General features: G+C 48.5%; 1 protein-coding gene and 1 pseudogene across 1 annotated transcript in view; both read left to right on the top strand.

Moving 5' to 3' along the window:
- SYNE3 (spectrin repeat containing nuclear envelope family member 3) overlaps positions 1-6,983 on the top strand; it is a 96,282-nt gene extending 89,299 nt beyond the window's left edge. The window contains exon 18 of the mRNA XM_029239591.1: positions 31-6,983. Within this exon, the coding sequence (XP_029095424.1) occupies positions 31-231 (201 nt within the window). The 3' untranslated portion in view covers positions 232-6,983. The remainder of the gene's footprint in view (positions 1-30) is intronic.
- LOC114903939 lies at positions 3,390-6,983 on the top strand (annotated as a pseudogene).
- Positions 6,984-18,685: the final 11,702 nt, after the last annotated feature.

The following is an 18,685-nucleotide window of genomic DNA, read 5'->3' as shown; positions in this document are numbered from 1 at the left end:
CCACTCACATCTCCTGCTTTGGTTCTTTAGGCCCAGCGGTGGCGAGGGCTTGGCTCCCTCTGCCGGAAGGTGTGCTGCGTGGCGCTCCCCCTGCAGCTGCTGCTGCTGCTCTGCCTGCTGCTGCTCTTCCTGCTTCCCGTCAGGGAGGCGGACCGCAGCTGCACGCTGGCCAACAACTTTGCCCGCTCCTTCACGCTCACGCTCCGCTACGACGGCCCCCCGCCCACCTAGCCCCCTGGCGGCGCTCCGGGGACTTTCTTCTCCAAACTTCCATGTGCCCCAGCCTCCTCCAGAAGATGCTGGGGAAACTGGAAACGGGCAGGCCAGAGCCTGCCGGGCTGCATCCATGTAAATACTGTATTGATGTTCCCAGAGCGAAATTACCTTTTATACAGTGTTGTCTTCGTCTAAACTAAACATGTTCTATGTGGGACTAGGGAATAATGCATAGCGTTTTTATATGCTCTCTATGTAAATGCTCAGTATGTATGATTTCATATATGACCTCTATTTGTCTTTGGGAAAATTCCCAGCAGTGTTCTTGTCCAGTTCGGGATCTTGTGGCATTTTGGCCTTGGTCTGCAGTCAGGCCTGGAAAGCAGGAACAATAACAGGTCGCTTTTATGGCCACCTCCTATCCAGAAGCCAAGCCCTACACCCAGATGTTCATGAAGAGGACTCTGAGCTGTCAGCACAGAAGAACAACCCTGGCCCTCATTCAGAGCCCAGTGACTCTTGCTTTAGGTACAGTGAGAACAACCATGCTTGTCTGTTTTTTAGAATGACAGCAGATTAGATGCTGTGGATTAGAAGCAGAAAGGGTGCCGATCCCCGGCAGGCTCAATGGCAACAATGAAAAGTGACAAGTGATAGAGTGAAATTAAGGGAGGAAAAGAAGAACTCCAAAGAGCAGACCCAGAACTAAGAAAGCACAGCAGAGGGCTTCCCTGGTGGTGCGGTGGTTGGGAGTCCGCCTGCCGATGCAGGGGACGCGGGTTCGTGCCCCGGTCTGGGAAGATCCCACGTGCCGCGGAGCGGCTGGGCCCGTGAGCCATGGCCGCTGAGCCTGCGCGTCCGGAGCCTGTGCTCCGCAACGGGAGAGGCCACAACAGTGAGAGGCCCGCGTACCGCAAAAAAAAAGAAAAAGAAAGAAAAAGAAAGCACAGCAGAATGGGGACCTCAAGGAGCCCGAAGAGCCCAGACCAGTGATGAAGGTCCGTGGTCAGGACAGTGCGTCTTCAGGGAATGGTTAGATCATGCCACGTGTTCTCTGCTCTGTTCAGGGAGAAAGTGAAGGAGAGGAAGCTGATTGTTAAGCTTCCCACGCAGAACGATGAGCACACTGTGTGTGTAGCACCCACCTGACAGTGCCAGGGAAGATGTGTTACCGCTGTTGCTCTTAAGCTGGGTTTTCATCATCTATGGCTCAGGCTGAAGGGACAGAGGGGAGCATCTGCCACGCCAGGGGCCAGAGATCGAGGGTCCAAGGTAGAGAGTGGAGGTCCGCCGTGGAGCTCAGCCTGTCTGAAGGGCTCTCCCTCCTCCTCCCAGAAGGGACTTTGGAGAGAGGTGGGTCCTGTGTCCCACACATGTGCCCACAAGGGACCCAGGGGCCAGGCGCCCCACCAGGCCCCCTCTGCAGGGGCTTGGCAATCGGGCCCATGAACCACCTGGGGCCTGAGGCTGGAAATACATCCCTTCCTCCCCGAGGAATTCTGGAATGGTTCCTAAGTGCTTCATAACTGGATCATATTTTCCCTAAATCAACACAAAATTTTCCTTTTTAAAAAATGCTTAGTTCCCACTCTTTACAAATTGATTTTGTCTGTTCAGCTACGCATAGGAGACCAAGAAGGGATTCCTCAGGCCTTTGAAATCACAGTGTTATAGACCAAGAAAGACCTTTAAACAGAGGGGAAACCGAAGACCCAAGAGGGTCCAGACCCCCAGCACGTGCCGCTGCCCCCTGCTCTCTGGAGCACACGGACCCGTCCTTTCCAGCGCAAGCCCGGCCTCAGCACAGCTCTCAGCGCAGGGACCCCGGCGTCCCTGTAACTAGAAAGAGCTGGACGTCCACAGGGCGGGAAAACAGCGTCACCAAGAAGGGCTCTCAGCACTGACTCAGAAAGCACACTTTTCTCCAGATATTTAGAAACCAAGCCACAAAGCCGTTCTCCACAGGCGATTGCTTTACTGGAAAATCTGGGGCTGTGTGAACCAAGACCTCAGGCCCAGGCAGCTGAGCCCAGATGCCCACTGGGTTGCATTGGTCCAGCCCAAGAAGGTCAGCGCTGTGGCCAGGGCCTTTGAACATCTCCTCTCCCACTCTCCCACTTCACAGCGAGCAGGCAGTGGCCCAGAGAGGGGAAGCAGCTTACCCACAGCCACACAGCAAGAGGTGGCCAAGGCCGGAGTTGAGCCTGGTCACCGCTACCCCCAGGCGGCGCCCTGCTCGCGGTCGCCCCATCCCCCCACCCCCATCCGTAACTTCAGAAAGAAAAAGCTCGAAGGATGTGAAAACAGTTGTGTCCTGCGTGTGGGCTCGGGGGAGAGGTGTAATGTGTGGGCTGCTGGGTGGGAGTGTCTGCATATATTTTTTAAACTTTGACAGTGATGCCATAGAGCTTGTTTGCATAACTTTTTTTCAAAAAGAGAATTGATATTTTCATTACTCTCATATCAATGCGGGGCCGATATGACATAACCATCATTTACTGGTGCTTTTCAAGTGTCATCTCTTGCTTAAAGTGGATGCAGACAACTGTGATTTTTATGACTTTCTAGCTTCCTGAGCACCAACCTCAAAGAGCTTTAACGTGCCTTTTTAGAAGGGTGTCGCAGTGGGACCTTCGTGTGTTTATTTTTCCTCTGTCCCCCAGTGAGAGAGATGGTAAGAAGTGTGAACATCACTGCCCAGCCCAGGGGTGTGTGCGTGCGTGTATGTGTGTGTGAGAGAGAGAGACGGAGACAGAGAGAGAGAGGAGAGAGACGGAGGAAGGGGGAGGGGGAGGGGAGGAGGAAAAGAGAAACACAGGTGAGCCTGATCAAAGCTGCTGTCACCCTCCTTAGCTGTCTCCCCTGATGAGGGACACCCCTCCCCCAGGGTGGCCACGTCTGGGGCAGTGGGGAGATGGGGAGAGGTCCCTGCTAGCTCTGTGGATCCCGAGATGCCAGCGACTTCCTTTGAAGTCTGTTACCTGAGTGTCTCTCACGGGTGGCAGTACAGTGACCCCCAGCAAGCCTCTTGTGTTCCCAGCCCAGTCGGGAATGCACCCTAATTCCCTCTCTCTTGGGAACTCAGCTAATGGCGTGGCGTCTCCCCCTGCTTCTCTCACCCCAGTAGGATTGCCACCTGTCTGGGTCAGCAACAGAGGAGAGGTGGTCGGGCCATGAGCTGTGAGCACAGGCCCAGCATTAAATACATGGGCGCTTCTTTTCAGGAGCTTTCCCAGAAGCCCCACCCAGACACGTCTGTCGACATCTCACTGGTCAGAACTGTCACATGGTTCCTCTGCATCTCTCAGGAGTCTGGAAACATCCTCCAACAAAATGGGCATCTCTTAGCGACAAGGAGGGGTAGAGTGGATTGGGGTGGCACTTAGGTGTCTCAGCCCCAGTCACCCTGACCCTCCGTGTCTTGGTCTCCTGCTCTGTCAGCAGAATTTGGGGGCGTTCATCATTGAGGGGTGAAAATGACCTTCCACCACTGCCCCCCACCTGCCTCCCCCGGTGACGGGGGTCCCTGAGTTTTTCAAGTCCCTCTCCCTCCCCAAGGTGTCACAGCCATTCCCTCCACACGCAGGACACTTCTAGGTCCACCTCCTTGCAAGACTTGGGAACAGGTAAATAAACCAAAATAAATCAAGTGCCCCTCTTGGCCAGAGTGTGTGCAGGGGCAACCCTCCACGCGCCAGCCGTCCTGGCCGTGTAGGCTCAGGGATAAGCTTTTTAACACTTGTGTGTCTGTATTCAGCCTAGGAAATTTGTAGTTGCTTTAATTTCTTCTGGAACATGAGTTACTCCTGGGTGCAAATCCTGGAAAGAGAGGCTCTCTTGAGCGTTTCCAGGCTGCCCCCCTTCCCCCCATTTTCCAGCAAACCGCTGAGGCCTGGAAAGGGAACATGGGAGGACACAGCCACAGGTGGCTCCCAGCGTCCGACTGGCGGAGCCTCCAGCAGAGGAGCAGATTCAAAGGATTTAAATCATCATTTCTCCCTCGGTTTCAATTACAAGAGAAAGGCCTTCTATTCGTCAAAGTAAGCAAAAGGGGGAATTCATTTTTAAAAAGAAATTAAAAAGACAGAAGCTCATGGTTTAAAAACAGATCTCAAATCAGAGCACCCAGAGCCTGAAAGAACAGTCAGCCAATTCAGCATCCTCCAGTGCCTGCCTTTTGGTTGTCATGGTAATGTGACAGCTGCTTACAGGTTGGTACCCAACCAGCTTGTTCAGTCAGGGGACAGTAATCATACAGAGGAAGCTCAGTTTCCCCAAGGGTCCCAGGCTTCCTTTCAGGAACGCTTACTTCCTAGCTCAGCCACCAGAGCACAGGGTGGCAGCCCCTCTTCCTATTCTGACGGAAATGGGAGGGAAGAAACGAACTGAGGACCTGCAAGATGGCCCTGACTCCTTCCAAAACCCTCACCATGGAGTCATGGTCTTGTTTTTAGATGCTGAAACCAGAGCACAGAGAGGGTTAGCAACCTGCCTTAAAGCAACCAGCTTGTGAGTGAGTGGTTGATTTGGGACTTGTGCCCCGGGGTGATGGGCTCCAGGCCTCTCCGTGGAACTTCAGCCTCAGCTACTTTTCTTTCCTTGGCAGGCCTGGGCCACTGCTACTTTGGCAGCCGGTTAGCTAGTTGAGGGTAATGTTCCAGAGGAGGGGTTGCAGGGCTTCCTTCTGATGCCCACTGCCCCAGAGAGCTGACAGGGTGATGTGCTGGGGGACAGAGACTGGGTGCTTACCATCCCCTGGAAAAGCAGAAATAGACCTCCTCTTGCAGGGCAGCTGGAGGGCAGAGTTGGCTTTGGGATGTCGCTGCCTGTAGAACAGTTCTGACTCCTTCCACTGGAGAAAAAAAGAGGCATTTCTCTCCAGAGGCAGTGGCCTCGCATGTTCTAGAGTTTTACAGGCGAGGAAGAGGTGGACAGAGGAAGTTTTGTGTGAATGTGGTGTGTGTGTACACGTATATGTGCATGTGTGTGTATGTGTACTACGTGTTCATCTCCACCCAGAAGCACAGCTACGCAGCCCTTGTTTCCAGCCCTGGGCTTCCGGGCAACAGATACCACTAGCCTGTGGTCTCTGGGAACCTCAGGGTGACCGTGCTGGACCCAGGATGTTTCCCCAGGTTCCAGCATTTTATGCCTCTTATGGAAGCAACTGGTTGTTCCCCCTGCTGTTCTCCACACAAAGGGAAGGTCAGCTGACCCCCTGAGACCTCTGCCATCTGGAAACTCCCTCAGGCTGGTTTGGAAAACGATGCCCTCTCTTTTGCTCTGGCTAACATACAACCTGCTCTTAGAGGAGGACTTAGCTAAGTGGGCCCTAATTTGCCCATTTCTCTCTTGCTCGTCTGTCTGTGTGTTTTAGAAACCAGGGACGTTCAAAGATGCTAAAAACCCAGGAAATGATCATTTAACAGCTTGTGGATAAATATATCTTGGTTTCTGTCCATTTTTCTGCTCTCAACCACTGTTTCTTAAAACATTTATGATCTAAGTATATGTGAACGTGCAGTTACTAGCTCTACATTCTCTTTTCATTTATGTTTGATGGTGTAGGACTCCACTGAGGAAGTGTCAGCTTTTATTCTTTTCACTTGCTTATTTATATTCATGCATGTTTTCTTTTAGAAAATGTTTAAGGCAAGATTTGAATGTATACATGGTCAACACAAGAATTGTGAGGGTAGAAATAACCTGTTTATTGATGTACACAATCTAGTTTTAACCAATAAATGGATTGGCTAGTTTTAAAAGATGCATCTAGAATCAAGAAAGAGAGAGAGAGGGAGAGGGAGGAAGGGAGGGAGAGAGGAAGGAAGAAAGAAAGGAAGGAAGAAAGAAACTAGTGATGTTCATAGAATTTGTTGAGCACCTAAAGTACCAGAACCAGGAAAAATGGCAAGTTTCCAGTAGCAGCTTTGGAGGAATGACCACTTTCCCCTCCATTTCCAAAAGACCAGCCCTCTCACTCCAAAGCAGGTGAGCCTGGTAGATTGGTTAGTTTCTCTCGTCACCCCTCTAAAGGGAGGGCTCAGGAACCAGAGGGCACCACACCTCCTCAGAACCCCACCTGGAGGCATCACTGCCTCCCTGCAGTCTGTCTACCGTCAGTCAAGTCCACAGAGGCCAAGTCAGCCCATCTTTGCTCTTGAAGACCTGGTGACACTAACCTAGTACTGACCAGCTAGCTATTCATGTTGGCTGGACTGGCTAGTTAATGCACGGTGAGCCAGGCGAGGGCATGGTGGAGTGTGTGTGTGTGTGTGTGTGTGTGTGTGTGTGTGTGTGTATGTTTGATGCTGTGTCCGTGGGCTTTGTTGTCAAAAGTAAACTAAATTTTTGTCATTGTTTAAAATGTTCTATTATGTAAACAGTAGACACAGGGACCATATCCACTCCCGTCATATTATTTGTGATTGTAAAACACACGTTTGCAATAAGTTAAGCTTTCTGGAAAGGCAAGCAGAGTGGGAGCAAATGACTGTCTTGGAACATGTGTGTATTATCTTGGTTCATATCAAGTCCAAAGCCGGCCAAGAGCCTCCCCTGCCTTCCCTGCTCGGGGGGGAGGGACTCTAGTTTCTTGTCAGTGCTGTGTTTTAAAGTCATGTGAAGTTTTCATCCCCTTTCTGTTGTTCAAGTTGGAAGCAGCCATGTTCTCAAAGATGGTTGGACGTTTTTGCTATTGCTTTATGTTTTCTAAAACGTATCTACTTTATGTTTGGAAATAAAAATCTCTATTTTGGCCTATGAAACATTGTGTGGTTTGGAAGTTCTTTTTCTGAGGTAAAAGGGTTTGTCTGAAGAGATTATAAGGAGAAAGATGCCATGTGGCTAAGGCCGACTCATTGTTAAATTCTGACTTCCGGGCAGAACGGAGGCCCGGTTTATTCAGGGGTTCAACTCAAGGCAATAGTGTCTCTCAATCCAGTGTGAGCGTCAAGTCACCTGGGAAGCATCTTCATAAATTTCGCCAGCATCGCCCCAGACCTCCTGGGTCACAGTCTCAGGGGTGAGGGCAGGCCAAACCTCGCATGTGGAAATTCCAAAATGCGTTCTGAGTAGAGAGATGGCCCCAGGCAGATCCAGGCTGCGGGGAGGTAACAGCAGGCCCGTCTCCCCAGATCAAAACCCCACTGTGATGGTTTGTTTAACAAACTGTTCTTAGGTTTGGGGATCTGGTTTCCCAACGGACAGTGCATTGGAAGCTGCAGAATCGGGGGAAGGGGAGTCCCGTGCCCACGTTCGAGGAAAGGTCTAAGAAACCAGCAAGCGAACCCAGTTAATGAAGGCTCCTAACTAGGGCCCTGGCTTGCCAAGAAAAGGAAAATTTAGGTCCAGAATCTGCTGACAAAGGCACGGATGTTTACTCTTCAGTCTAGAACACGTTCCGTGAGAAGGATTTAAAACAGGAAGGGTCTGCCTCTTGCGTAATTGATTCCCCAAGTTAAAAAAAACCTGCCATTGTTTTAATAATGCCTGTAGTACTTTTTCTAATGTGTTATCTTAAGAAAACTTCCTCACCTTTTGGGAGGAGAGAGAGAAGGACACCTCAGGCGAGAAGTGTTGTGTCTGCAATCCCTTACTCCTAAATGCTGGGATAAGGTAGAACAAGGTTCTAGACTCTGCCTCAGCCTAAGCGGCATCCAGAACTCTGAGTGAGAAAGACTTGGAACTTTCTAGATTCAGGGTCAAGTTCCACTGCACATGCCCTGGAGTTCGACACTAGCTGAGGGTTTTTTTTTCTTCATCTTAACACACCTTACTTTAAATTTATTTTTTCTTTTTTAAAAACTTTTTATTGATTTACAATGTTGTGTTGGTTTCAGGTGTCTAGCAAAGCGATTCCATTATAATGCATACGTATATACACACACACACACATATATTCTTTTTTAGATTCTTTTCCGTTGTAAGTTATTACAAGATACTGGGTATAGTTCCCTGTGCTGTACATCTGAGTTTTTGCCTTGGTGGAGCAGCTCTGCAGACAAAGATCAAAGGGTCAGACTGCAGCAAGAACAATGTTTGTTTGCTACAAGGAATTTACAGCTGGAAGAAGGGAGTCACCAGGCATCTCAGGACCATTGACTAAAGTCTCAGCGTAATACCACATGCCCTCAAAGAATCCTTGCAGTCAAATGGCCGGGGATATGGAGGCCCCTCCCTCCTAATTAGTTGTCCAAAAAAATAAAGCATATCCTCTGAAGGAAGACAGAACTTTGCCTGCTGGGGTCCCTTGCCCCTTAGGTGAATATGGAATTGGTCATGGTGTAGCTGATTTTAAGCTTTAATTCGTATAATGGAATAGTGTGCCGGGCATTGTCTATAGTAACTAAGCACGGTGTACCTGTTTATTTCTACAACGGAGACATCAAATCTTGGGTCAGAAACTTCAAGTGTTAAAACACTGACTCAGTGGGAAAACTAGATTCAGTCTCCTTCGTTTTAATTTCGCACCTTTGGGGGAAATCCAGCCCACTGTGGGGGAATCCAGCCCACTGTGAAAGTTATATTAAACACACATACGGTTTCTAAATCTTTACAGAACTCTCTCTCCTACTCCTGGCTGGGTGATTAACTCATTTTTATGACTATGGATTTTTTTTTTTTTTCACAATCAGGCATGCTATGGAAGTGATTATCTTACCTCTGTTTTCATCTGTGGCTTCCAAGCCCAGCCGTGACATGTTTAATAGGAGAGATTCATCATCTTTTGTGGAAACCCCTTGGTGGGAACGTTACTCAGCTACTTGGCCTTGGCCTTTTCTGTCACTGTCTCGCCAACCCTGGCTCCAGCCGCTCCTGCAGTGACCTTTCTCCACTCTGCTTCCCCCAGTCATGCATCAAGAGGGGCCACATGTTGGGGCTTCCATCGCTGGGATTTGGTACGGCCGTTGCCCTCTGGCATGCATCCTGGTCCCTGCTCCCGGCTTCCACTTGGTCTTCACTGTGGCTTCTGCTGTCAGTTTCTAACAGGAGGGCTCCTCTACCAATGGGCATCAAGGGAGATTGTTCCAAATTGTCCTGCCGCACAGCCCCTCTCACTTGGAGAGTGCATGGTTCCCGTCCTAGAGCATCTGCAAATAATGGAGGTCCTTCTGCTTTGGAATGAGGTGATGGGAAGACAAAAAGTAAACATTTTTAAAAAAGGAAGCCAAATGGAATTTGGTATCCTGGACTGCATCCCAGAACAGAGGACATTGGCCAAAAACCCGATGAAATGCAAATGAAGTCTGCAGCCCTGTTAATAAATCCGTGCCAGGGTTAATTTCTTGGTTTTGACAAATGTCCCATATGGTAACGTGAGATGTGAGCCTTAGAAGGGATCAGGTGGAGGGTGTATGGGAACTTTGTGCTATTTTTGCAATTTTCCTAAAATTACTCCAAAATAGATTTTATTTTTTAAAGTGTAGATTTTTATAGCCTTGGAAAAAAAAAAATGAGTGTTCGATTTTGCCCTTAACTTGCCCCCTTAACTTAACTTGCCCTTAACTTAAAATAGGGATGAATCTGTTCTAGGAGCAGGATTGGAGTCAGTCTGATCTATGTTTGGCTCCCAGCAACCGCATCTCCAAGATAATGGACCTTGAGAAAGTTCTTCAATCTTCCTGGATGATTCAAAGGGATGTGGTTGTGAGGATGAATGAGACGGTACTGTAGAGCTTGCACAGGGCTTGGCACAGAATAAACACAACAGTGGGAGCTATCTATTCAACTCCCATCCCAGCGGCTTCCTCAGTCGTGCTAGGCAGGTTCAGAAGAAGTGTCTTGTTTTAGCCATCTGAACTTGGAGTTTCTAGAATACTTAATTTGATCCCAAAGTACTGCCTTGCAAGCACTGCTAGGGGTTTAGGGTGTCCCCTGTGGGCTCGCAAGTGTCCTGGGGATACTTGTTGGGGGAGATTCTAGAGTCAGTCAGGGTTCAGTTGCAGACAACAGAATTCACTCTAACTAGTCTGAGAAAAGGATTTATTATGAGGTATTAGGTGGCTTACAAAATTGTTGGAAAAGATTGAAGCAGTAGGCTGTAGTCTGAGATTCCAGGAGTAACTCTGGCCCTACGGCCACTCTGCCTCGTCCATGAGGGAGAAAGGGGCCCTCACCATGGTAAGAAGCTGCCAGACCAGGAAACTGCCGAGTGAAGAGCCTCATTGTCTCTCATTGTCTCAGCAGCAAAACAAATACCTGATGTCAGGCTGTCTCCTTGGTGCTTCCCTTCCATCCTGAGAGCTGTGCAGGAGAATCTGAGTGGGTGAAATCTAGGTCACATTTGGAATTGGCAGCAAAGGAGTCAGGAAATATCATTTTAGCTTTACCCTTTCTGCATTACAGGAAGACATCTTGCAAGGAGTTTAATGAGTGATGAATGAGCAAAATCCATTCGATGCCCCGCAGTCCACCCCTCTGGAGACTTAATATCTGTGCACACTCCCATTTCCATATCTAAGCTTCCAAATAGAAACCACAGCACAAATAATAAGATCACATTCCATCTAATGGAGCTACCTCTGTACAAACAGGTGCATGCATAGCAACGTGTCACTAGTCAGCTTTTTTATTTCTACACTCTATCAGTTTTCTTCAGTTTCATTCACAGTCTTGGCTTGATGTCCTGAAGTCTGCAAATTAAATTAAAAGTTTAAGCACCCCCATCCCTGCCACCATGCCCACATGGTTCATGAGTGGGCACAGGGGTAGCTGGGGAAAGAGACTGTGTGACGTCCATGGGATGGACTGCCTTGTCCACCTATCAGGAACCTCTTCTGCATGGACAGACTTTTGGTGAAAGTTTCTAGATACCACCCACACTCTTACACCCGAGATCCACTCCTAAAGGGCTCCCCACAAATCTCTTCCTCAAGCCTCTTTGTTATCAATCCCTAATCTTATTCTTTTCAAGCCCTTGATCATCCTTAAGTCAAGTTAAGAATTAAGGAAAGAATATTTAAGGAAAGAATATTATTGATCTCCTACCAAATATCAGGTATAAATGTGAACAAAACACTAACTTCCTGCCTTCCTGGAGCTTACTTTCTAGTACAGGCTGCTGCCCACCAATCCATGTAAATTTGTACTCCCAGCCACTTCTCCCAGGCAAAATGGACCACAAAAAAGGTGCAGCTGAAACGTGCGTGGGGCTCTCCCTTCCCCACTCTCTTTCATCACCAGCCTTCAGCAGGGTTATAATCCTATAGAACTATACTTCTGGCTGGTTCTATCATATCTTCCAAGGCCAAACTCTTTACTCCAAAGATAACTGGTCATACGGGCCTGCAGGTGAGGCCATAGGGGTGTGGGTTGAGGGAGAGAGGGCTGTGCAGGTGTAGGTGCCCTGGGGTGTGAATCACATGTGCATTAGGCTCATAGGGGGACCAAATTGGACAGTGGGCAAGGACTTTGGGCCTGGGCACTCATCCAGCAACTGGGCAGTGGCATTGGGATCAGACGTTGTGTGATGGATAGGTGGGACAAGCAGCTGGTGGGCTCTTGACCCCTTGAGCACTGCCTCGCCATGGAATTCCTCTCCATTGACTCATCTTGTGCTGCTGAGATGCAGCCCCTCCTCTGAAAACACTCCATGATAGAGTCCCCTACACCAGGGGCCTGACCTCCCAATTCCAGAAGCCAATTTGTGACCATTGTTTTGCACCTTCTCACACAACGCCCAGCCATGTTCTTTGTTCCCTGTTCCCGTCTCTCTTCCACTGGCTCTGACCCTGTTGTCTTTGGTCCAGTTTCTGGTTCCATAAATTCAGATTCGTCTATTCTGATGCTTCTATCCTCCAAAACAAGGGCTAGCCTGCAAGTCAATTTCGGTTAATGATTTTTACATTTTTAAATGGTTATCTGTTTAAATGGTTATGTAAGTACCTACATAATATCTTCAAGTGTGTCTCTTAGCCTGTTAAAGTCTAAAATATTTCCCATTTGGCAATTTAGAGAAGCATTTGTCAACTCACGCTTATGGTATTGCTTGCACAATTTCCCGCCCAGCCACTCCTCGTATCTGAGCTGTTCACACCTGCCAATCCCACCCAGGTCCTTCTGTAAGACCAGCTCCCTGGCAGGCTGGCCCTGACCCCCCCGAAGGGGATCAGGGAGAAAGCACATTGAATCGGGCATCAGGAGAAATTGCTTCCAGCCCCGGCGATGGCCACCAACTTGCTTTGTGATTCTTGGCAACTCAAGTTGCCTCTCTGCTCCTCGGATCCCCTCCCTGTCAAGTGGAGATTTGGGTGTGAATGATTCTGGAGATCGCCCATGGCAACCTCTTCAAACCATCCTTCACATCATCACAAGGAACACGCGGAGAGAACAAGGCACCAGGCAGAGTCCAGAACCTCTGGATGGAGCCCACGATTCATCCTTCATGCCGGGGCCGTGGATGATGAGCCACGCAGGCACACATGTACACACGCACACACACACACACACACCCCCTTGATACATGCACGCACTTGCACATACACGCCACACACACCTGCAGGCAGCATACACATACCACACACGCGCCAAACACATGCCTTGATGCACACATACACTCACACCACAAACAGACACACACAGATGCAGACACACACCACGCACAGAGGCACACACCACACCAACAGATGCACAGACCCACGTGGACACACGAGGCTTTTCATAGGTCGTTCAAGTGGGAACCCCACTGCAGTTCTGGGGCACATCCCTGGGGGGAGCCCTCCTTGACTCTCAGCCCAATTAAGTCAGCTCTTCAAGAAACCAGAAAATTAAAATTGGGGCCATTTCTCTGTTCCGGATATTGTGCATAATTTGAGGATTACTCTGGGCAAGGAAAGGAGAATGAATGGACTTCTGTCTCTTTTTTAAAAAACTGGGCTTGAAAAGAAAAACACTGCTGTGTGGGTTAAGGAGCGTTTTGGTGGGCGAGGTCCGGAGGGTTGGGTCCGGGAGCAATCAGAGCCGTGAGCACCCACCAGCTTGCCTGCTGGGGTCGGGGAGGGGGTCAGAAACGCAGGGGCTATAAAGAAAGAGATTGCATTTAATTAAAGAAACATCTTACAATCATGATTTTGCTGAAAGGTATGTCCAACCCCGACCAAGGGCTCAAGGGGCCAAACACAAAACGTGTAGTCAGGTTGCTAGAAAACCTCCCACAAGTTATATTTTAACCCGTGTCAAAACTCCAACTGACGCAGGAGTTGGGAAAGTGAGGGAGGGAGGCCTTTATTTGATGGGTCACGCATACCAGGCTTAATAAAATGAAATAGTCACATTTTGCTTGACACCTTTACACACATTATTTGGTTCTTCCAAAAGACGTCAAAGGTATTATTGTGTCTAACCCCGAAGACTATTTATTGGGTGTAGAAGAAAGAACAAGACCTTAAGGTTAATAGGGCAGAACTGGAGGATCTTGGACAAAATCTCTTAGCCCAGAGGTATCTGATAGGTTACTTGAATGACTGCCCAAAGCACTGTGTTAAGAAGGGCTCTGAGGGTGTAATTAAACAAAGACCTCCAAGATCTCATGGGGGGGGTGAGGGGGGTTGGTTATGGGAGGGGATGGGGGGACTCGCATTTGCATTCTTTTCTTAAGTCTTAGTTTCTTTACCTGTAAAAGTGAAGGGATTGCCCTCAATCTGGCCTCATAAACTCACGTGCATGCAGAATCCAGACAGGAAGCCCAAGTGAGAGACTAAACAAAGTGTAAAAGATATCGTGAAGGAAGGTTTTGGGGACGCTGTCCAGTTGTTGTCGTGTGGGTATGCAAGCTTTGGGTCCCTGTGTCTGACAGTTTCGAGATCATTCAAGATTTCAGATTTTAATGTGTAAAAAGAAATACAATTTTTAAGTGGCAATTAATCTGAATACTTAAAAAATACCTGTGCAAACTGTGTGTGTGTGTGTGTGTGTGTGTGTGTGTCTTTCATCTGGATGTGGCCCCAAGACTTCACTTTGCATCCTTTGGTCTAAATAGTCCCAAAGATTCCTTTTAGTTCAAAACTTCTAAAAGTTTGTGTGGAATGCAGATCCACAGACCATGTGCATGTGATACATTTCTCAGTGGACCCATTGTTCTAAACCTGGTCCCTCATCCACTTGGCCTGAGATCAATTTGAGCACCTACGACGTGCCCATCACCAAGTTTTACAAACATTATTTCACTCAAGCTCTACAATGGCTCTTGCAGCTAGCTCCTCTCTCGTTTTTTTGTGACAGAAGACACAGGCTCAGAGAGGTTACAAATTTGCCCGAGGTTGCACAGCACATAACAAAATTAAAACTTACTCCTTGGTGATTTTTCAAGCTTTTGGGTTTTTTGGGTGGAAATTCCCTGACATAGTCAGCACTAGTGGAAAAACACTCTTTGATAACTAGCACAAAGCTAGCTAGGACTTGAACCCAATGTTGCATCCGGATGCACTGTGCATTTCCAGTGCTCAGAGGATTGTAACTCGATCCTCTTCAGTGAATATCCCTGCAGGCCTTATCAGGGCTGGGTGGGTACCAGAGGCCCCTGGGCAAGCAGTCCCTTGGCTGCCTTCCAGCCCATAAATTGTCCTAAATGGCCTCCTGGTTTTGGCTGTTGGTGGAAGGTGGGAGACATAGGGAGGCCCTGAAAGGCAGTATCTTTCCCATCTGTTCCACATTATGATGCTGTTAAATATTTTATGCTCTCCATTGTCTCAACAAATAAAAGCAGAACTAATCTCTTTAAGGTTCCTTGACTGACATCACTGGTGATTAAACAATGTAGTTATTTTCCCATAACTGAAGAGGACTGCTTCTTCAGGAGGTTTGGAAAGAGAATGGGCTCTCGCCCACAAAGCTCAGCGAGAAGCCTCCCGATGCTGACAAGGTAGAATAAAATGACATCTGTAGAGGTGGGGATGAGAGAAGCTTTGCAATTGTTTCAGCCTTGGAGATGAGACTCCGAGGAGACGAAAGACTTTCTGGATGTCCATCCATCCGTCCAGCCAGCCAGCCAGCCTTTTATCCCCATTGCTGGAAGGGGCCCACAAGCCAAGGGATGCACATGGCCTTTAGAAGCTAGAAAAGGAAAGGAATTGATTCTCCTCTACAGCCTTCAGAAGGAACACAGCCCTGCTGACACCTTGATTTTAGCCCAATTTTCAAACTTACTTTGAATTTTAGTAAGATTATTAAGCTAACTATTAAGATTAAAAAAATCTGTCTTATTTTAAGCCACCAAGTATGTGGTAGTTTGTTACAGCAGCCATAGGAAAGTAAATCACAACCTCACAGGAGCATTAAGTGAGCTAATATATAAAAAGCACAGTGCCTGACACATAGCAAGTGCTCAAAACATAGTTTCTCTTGTTTTGATCATTACCACTTTTAGGACGTGCTGTCCTCCAAGGTGCACTCAGCCTAGTGGGGGACAAGAGCACGTGCATAACTTGATAAGACCTGGATAAAGGGAAGGTAAAGAGAAGCCCTGAGGGTGAGTAAGCACTGCTGCCTGAGACTAGCCCTGGGAGCTCCAGGGCTACAGAAGGGTGAGGGGGCACCTTATCCTCTTATCCTAATGTCATGGGTGATGCCTGAGCATCTTAGCCTGATCCAGAGCAGCTCGCAGGCCTGATGGAGAAAAGAACTCTTCATACTCTGCGGGGGGGCTTCTTTCTGGGCAAACCATCCTTCCACACTCCCTGCAGTTTACAACGCATCCCCTCATGCGCTGACATATGTATATATATATATATATTTTGCGGTTCGCGGGCCTCTCACTGCTGTGGCCTCTCCCGTTGCGGAGCACAGGCTCCGGACGCGCAGGCTCGGCGGCCATGGCTCACGGGCCCAGCTGCTCCGCGGCATGTGGGATCTTCCCGGACCGGGGCACGAACCCGTGTCCCCTGCATCGGCAGGCGGACTCTCAACCACTGTGCCACCAGGGAATCCCTTCGCTGACATATTTAAATCACCTTTAATCCTCAAAATAATCCTCTCTTGTTTCCTAAGCACTATTTTTGTTTCAAAGTGGAAATAACACGGTTTTTTTCTGATTAAAAATGTAATGCATGATCATTGAAACAAATCTGGTAGACAAAGAAGGTGCAGTTCTGTTATTTTCTAAAACAATACTCGCTATAGATGGATTGAGTGTCCTGAATCATCACTCTCCCTCTATCCTCTCCCTCGGGCATGTCACTTATCAGGACCCTCCCACTGCCACTCTGGCTGGGTTGCTGTCCATGCCTCAGTTCTCAGCTTGGCGAGGTGACCTGTTTTGACCACTGGGATGGAGGCAGACGCGACGGTAAGCAGAGGCCTGAAGTACTTGAACCTCTGCCATCTCCGCGGGAACATGCCTAGGCTAGCCAGCTGGAGGATGAGAGTCTTGCGGCCAGGGTCCCGCGTGGTTCCAGCCGACAGTCAGCCGACATTGGGCCTATGAGTGAGCCTAGCCAAAACTAGAAGGACCACCCAGCTGAGCCCAGTCTCAGTCACTGACCCCACCTGTTCACCGACTATATAAATGCTTATTGTTCTGAGCAGCTGGAGTCGGGGGATAGCTTGTCACATTCCATTATTGTTGTAATAGATGATACAGAATAATAATTACAACAACTACCAATGACACGGACTGAGGACTTATTATATGCTGGGCTCGGTACTAAATCCTTTTTAAGCATCAGTGTTTCTTACTGACACACCTGGGTGATAATCACCTAGAAGCTTGTCAGAATGTCCCAGAGCCCCAGTTTAGTTTTACTTAATGAGAAAACAAACAAACAAACAGACAAAAACCTAAGGGGCCTGAGAACCTGCATTTTAACCATCTCTCCCTTTGATTCTTGTGCACCCTGATATCTGGGAACCATTAACACTCATTATCTCATTTCAGCTTCACAGCCTCCCCACAAGAAAGAGATTCTCATGCCCATTTTACAGACGAGGGAAGTGAGGCTCAGTGAAGTAACTTTTGCGAGTTTGAGGTGGAGCCAGAACTTGAACCCAAGTGTCATGACAGTCAAAGGTAGGCTCTCCATCAGTCAGCACACATCACCATGGGGTGGCTCCGTGCAGCCCCGCCCTCTGCCTGACATTCTGGGGGCCACCCCTGGGGACCAGGGATAAGTGTTGTTCTGGGTCCCCCCTGAAGCTGGGCCTGCTCTGGACAGAGGAAGAAGTGTCAAGGGATTGATGAAGTTGGCTTTTTTTACTGAACTGGAAATTGCTGTTAAATAAAAGCATAAATATTTAATTACCTACGGTGACTACTCTTTGCATAACAATTTGGAGTCCAGATTCAATATGAAATAGGCTTAACACAGACACAGCACTTGGGTCCACGTCCAGTGCCTCCCTAACTGAAGGCAGCTGTGCTCTCCCTCCAAGACTGGCTTCCCAATCTGCCCTGAAGAGAAGAAGCCTTTTACTGTTTCATCCTCACCTACGGTGCTTCCAGGTGGCGAGAAGTGCCAGGTACCTGTCTACAGCCTTCTGACACCACTAATGGCCCCGAGGTTAAAACTCTCACCTCTTTGCTATGAAAGACCCTTCGAGAAAACAGCCCCCACTGCCTGAGGTGAGAGGCGCTGGTTTCCTCCTGCTGTTGCCTGCTCCCAATTGCTCCCCGAACAGCAAGTTTCTGGGAATACTGTGAACGGTTCTCTCCATCACTTAGAACCCTCTGCCTAGATTTTCCCTCTTCTAAGTTCGGGGCAGAAGAGAGGCAGCCACCTTGCACGACACCCGTCTCTGCCCGGCACAGGACGGCTGCGTCTTGCCCGTCTGGATGCTTTTCCTGACTTGCCCATGAAATGGTTACAGGCGACAGATCATTTCTCAGGAAAGCTCTCTAGCATTTAACACGCAATCCCTCCTCTGAGAGCTATTTCTGGGGAACCTGCTATTTCAAGGGGTCTGTCTCCTGCATCTAAACACTTGAAAGACGGCAACAGAACCGTGAAACAAATTCCGCAGGAGTTTCTTCAGCTGGGTGGAAATTTGAAATGGTTTAGCCTTTGAGAGACGGGAAGTTGCCTTGGGGTGGCTGGCGTTTTGGGGGCAAGAAGATGACAAGACATAGAAATGGAAAGAAAGACAATGGCCAGGTCACGAATAGGGAAGTGACAAACAGAAACCAACAGCAGTAATAGAAGAGCTAATTCTTTCACTGTGTCACCATATGTCAGGTTATGTGTATTAACTCAGTCAATCCCCACAATGCCTCTGGGAGGCAGGCACTGTTACTATGCCCATCATACAGATCACAAAACTGAGGCTGCCTTGGTTCCTGCCCATTTCTAAGCTAGATCTTCTAGCCTTTTCTTATTTTTAAGGAATGTTCCTCCACCCCTACTCTATCCCTCCTATATGTTGCCTTTTGGGGGAATGTTAGCCAGAATTGACTTCTGTCGTTTGCCACCAGAGGTCCTAACCAGTGTGGGGCAAGCTGAGGAGCTGCCACTTGTTCCAATAATTGGATCTGTGTTGATTC

This window comes from Monodon monoceros, unplaced genomic scaffold (assembly GCF_005190385.1).
Source record: "Monodon monoceros isolate NGI ecotype Baffin Bay Population unplaced genomic scaffold, NGI_Narwhal_1 Super_Scaffold_21, whole genome shotgun sequence".
NCBI lineage: Eukaryota > Metazoa > Chordata > Mammalia > Artiodactyla > Monodontidae > Monodon > Monodon monoceros.
This window is presented reverse-complemented; position numbering and strand designations above follow the sequence as displayed.